The sequence below is a fragment of the Macrosteles quadrilineatus genome, unplaced genomic scaffold (assembly GCF_028750875.1).
Source record: "Macrosteles quadrilineatus isolate MER2022 unplaced genomic scaffold, UCM_ALF_1.0 Scaffold_98__1_contigs__length_373956, whole genome shotgun sequence".
Lineage (NCBI taxonomy): Eukaryota > Metazoa > Arthropoda > Insecta > Hemiptera > Cicadellidae > Macrosteles > Macrosteles quadrilineatus.
The window spans coordinates 341,120-345,304 of NW_026542691.1; the positions used below are offsets into that span (position 1 = coordinate 341,120).

General features: G+C 39.0%; 1 protein-coding gene across 1 annotated transcript; it reads left to right on the forward strand.

Moving 5' to 3' along the window:
• The first annotated feature begins 681 nt into the window (after positions 1 to 681).
• LOC128982070 (uncharacterized protein K02A2.6-like) lies at positions 682 to 3,405 on the forward strand. The gene is made up of 2 exons (XM_054401112.1): positions 682 to 2,427; positions 3,208 to 3,405. Exons 1-2 carry the CDS (start codon positions 682 to 684, stop codon positions 3,403 to 3,405), a joined length of 1,944 nt encoding a protein of 647 aa, XP_054257087.1.
• Positions 3,406 to 4,185: the final 780 nt, after the last annotated feature.

Genomic DNA, 4,185 nt, shown 5'->3' on the forward strand with positions numbered 1-4,185 from the left:
CATTGAGTACCTGCATTGAGTACCTGCATTGAGTATCTGCATTGAGTACTCTCATTGAGTACTTCCATTGAATACTAGCATTGAGTACCAGAATTGAGTACTAGCATTGATTATGTATTCTAAAACGTTTTGAGTTGAAATGCACTCTACACCTTTTTTGTGAGGGACTGAGTGTACAAGATGTGAACCTAGAAAATATAGGTGCAACGAGTTGAAGTTCTGAATTTAATTTAGCGTAAGCAAGGCTTGTCTGAAAAGGGTTTTGAGTAATACTTGCATTGAGTACTAGCATTGAGTATCTGCATTGAGTATCTGCATTGAGTACATGCATCGAGTTCTTGCATTGAGTATCTGAATTGAGTAACTGCATTGAGTATCTGCATTGATTACATGCATTGAGTACTTGCATTGAGTACCTGCATTGAGTACTTGCATTGAGTACTTGCATTGATGTAGGATTATTATTATCAGCTGAGTTATAAAGTTATGAATCATCTGCTATTTGGTTTGTTTACATTATGTTTTGTTCTTGTAAATAAAAAGTATTGATTTAGTTGACTTAAAATGAGTTTTAATAATTAATTATTCTATATTGGCGACGAGAAAATGCCTAGGAAAACAGACCAGTCACAGTATAAGAGTGTAATTGACTGTAGTAACATGTCCTGCATACAAGATAGAATGAGCAGATTTTCATTTAAAGAGTATAATAGTGAACAATTGTGGGAAGACTACATAGCTCGTTTTGAGTTGACCTGCAGAGTTAAGGGACTGGGCGTTGCTAACACAGAAGAACAAGCGGCTCGGCGAGATCTTCTATTGGCAAATGTCGGAGAGGAGCACCTCAGGGCACTATCGGACCAGATGTATCCAAGGGCCTGGGAGGAGTGCACCTACGACGAAGTCAAGGAGGAAGCCAACCGGTTGTTCAAGCCTACAAGGACCCTTTTTGCGACAAGGTTTGAGTTTGAAAGAGCAATAAGAAAAGTTGGTGAGACATTTATTTTGTTTTATAACAGATTGAAGTCTTTAGCTAGAAGTTGTAAATATGGAGATAGCTTAGATGAACGAGTACGAGATAGGTTTGCAGTAGGAAGCAACTGTCCAGAATTTGAAGTCGAAGTCAGACAAAGATGGCCCGAGGGAGTTAATAACCGAGGTGAGCTTGTTAAGTCAACAGTAGTACTAGAGTTAGCTCAATCTATGGAACGCGCGAGAGAAGAAGTTTCTAAACATTCGTGTAAAAATGAGATTTTTAAAGTAAGTGACAGTAAGGAAAAAAGGAAACCAGAGGTACAGAAATCTACTGGTTTCAATAGGTGCTATAGATGTGGGTTTACACATGACCCAAGTGAAGATAGGTGTCCTGCTGTTTCTGCTGTGTGCAAGAAATGTACAAAGAGAGGCCACTTCGCAAGAATGTGTAAAAGTAAAAATAACTTTTTCAAGAGAACAGATGGTAATTTGAGAAAAGTAGATGGTTCATGTGATCAAACTTACGATGATGAGTGTAATTCTGATATTGATGTTAGCGGAACACAAATTAGGTCAGTCAAGAGTAAGGTTCCGAGAGCTACAATAGATGTAGAATTGAACGGGTATAATGTTAGAATGGAGTTTGATTCCGGGGCTCGGGTAAGTGCTATAAGTTTGTCTCTTTGGGATAAGATCAATTCGAGTGGCGAATCTCTAAAAAAGACGTCTGATGTCATCACTGGCTATGGGAAAAATAAGCTAGAAGTCATGGGCAAGGCTTTTGTGGACGTTACTTTACGTAATCGTACTAAGCGATTGCCAGTTATTGTATTACTAGAAGATGATGTTCCATTATTTGGGTTGCCGTGGAGTGTAGCTTTCAATCTTAATTTGCCTAGGGAAGTAAGGGTTAGGCGTATTGATAATGGAAAGACAAATAGTAAAGAGACCGGCAAGAATGAAGAAAGTTATAGAAAAGAGTTACAAAAAGAAGTTGAGGCATTAACTCAGGAGTTTTCTGAACTCTTTCGTGATGAGCTAGGAACGATATCTGACTCTAATGAAGTTATCCATCTAAAAAGTGAAACAAAACCTGTATCTTACGGGGCAAGACGAGTTCCATTCCCCTTAAGGAAGGCAGTGGAAAGAGAATTACAGCGATTAGTACAGGAAGGAGTTTTGGAAGCAGTGGACCCTTCCGAAACACCGATAGAATGGAGTACCCCAACAGTCAACGTAGACAAGGGTGGAGGTAGAGTCAGAATCTGTGGCGATTTCCGTACAACCTTGAATCCAAACATCGTTCCGGAGAGACACCTCTTGCCAACCTTTGATGACTTGACTTCTAAATTAACTGATGGAAAGATATTTTCAGTCATAGATCTTCGAGACGCGTACTTGCAAATGAAAGTACATCCTGAGTCACAAAAGTATCTTACGATAGCAACTCATGTAGGCTACTTTCGCTACAAAAGGTTGCCTTTTGGGCTTTCCTCAAGTCCAGCAAAATTTCAAAGGTACATGGAAAGTTTACTGAAAGGACTTAATGTCGGAGTTCTACTGGATGATATAATCATTTCTAGTAAGGATAAGACCACCCATATAACAACTCTTAGAGAAGTTTTGAGACGGCTAGAATCAAGTGGAATAAGAGCAAAACTGTCAAAATGTAAGTTCTTTCAGAAATCTGTAAAGTATTTAGGCCATACAATAGATGGGAATGGTATTCATCCCTCCGAAGACAAAGTTGAAACCATAAGACACGCACCAAGGCCAAGAAACGTGAAAGAATTGCGAGCCTTTCTAGGGGCACTAAATTTTTACGAAAGGTACATACCTAATCTGCATGCGATCGCTTCGAACTTGCATAAGCTGACTGGTACGAAGACTAAATGGAAATGGACTGACACTGAACAAACTACGTTCGTGGACCGTACGACTACTGCTGCTCTTGTAAATAGATTAAGGACTTGGTTTTCGAGGTATGGTGTTCCTAAAAAAATTGTATCGGATAATGGCACCCCCTTCACATCTCATGAGTTTAAGAGTTTTTGTAAGGACAATAACATATGTCATGTTACATCTGCGCCGTATCATCCAAAAACCAATGGTTTAGTGGAGAGAATTATCAGAACCTTCAAGAGTCGATATAGTGCTTGCAAACAAGAAGGTCTCAGTTCATCACTTGCACTTTTACAAGTGTTGCTTGATTATCGAAATACCCCACAAAAGACCACAGGACAACCACCATCAGTCCTTTTCTATGGTAGAAGATTACCAACAGCTTTGGACAGGTGGAGGTATAATAGCAGAGAGAGAATAGAAAATAAAGTGTGGCGACAGAAGTACTATCACGACTTAAAATCCAAACAAAAGGAGTTTTCTGCCAAACAAGAAGTGTGGGTTCAAAATGAAACGAAGAAGGGCTGAAGACCAGGAACAGTACAAGAAAGGACGGGAGAGCTGTCATACTCCGTTTTAGTAGGGGGAGATATAAAGAGAAAACACGCTGACCAGCTGAGAGCAAGAGAAGGTGCAACTGATCCACCTCAATGGAAAATGCAAATGGAACCTGAAACTGATGATGTACATAGTTTCGGAAACTCAGCCTAAATTGGGTGGGGAGAAATGTAGGATTATTATTATCAGCTGAGTTATAAAGTTATGAATCATCTGCTATTTGGTTTGTTTACATTATGTTTTGTTCTTGTAAATAAATAGTATTGATTTAGTTGACTTAAAATGAGTTTTAATAATTAATTATTCTATAATTGAGTACCTGCATTGAGTACTAGCATTTAGTACTAGCATTGAGTACTTGCATTGAGTACCTGCATTGAGTACCTGCATTGAGTATCTGCCTTGAGTATCTGCATTAATTACACGCATTGAGTACTTGCATTGAGTATCTTCATTGATTACATGCATTGAGTACTTGCATTGAGTACCTGCATTGAGTACTAGCATTGAGTACCTGCATTGAGTATCTGCATTGAGAACTCTCATTGAGTACTTGCATTGAGTCCCTGCATTGAGTACCTGCATTGAGTATCTGCATTGAGTACTAGCATTGAGTATCTGCATTGAGTATCTGCATTGAGTACATGCATTGAGTACTTGCATTGAGTACCTGCATTGAGTACCTGCATTGAGTATCTGCATTGAGTACTAGAATTGAGTACTAGCATTGAGTACTAGAATTGAGTACTT

Excerpts from the sequence above, each read along its gene's own strand:
- LOC128982070 (XM_054401112.1), top strand. The coding sequence starts at position 682 with ATGAGCAGATTTTCATTTAAAGAGTATAATAGTGAACAATTGTGGGAA. Across the intron at positions 2,428-3,207 it reads ATCTTACGATAGCAACTCAT|ACCACAGGACAACCACCATC; the intron begins GTAGGCTACTTT and ends ACCCCACAAAAG.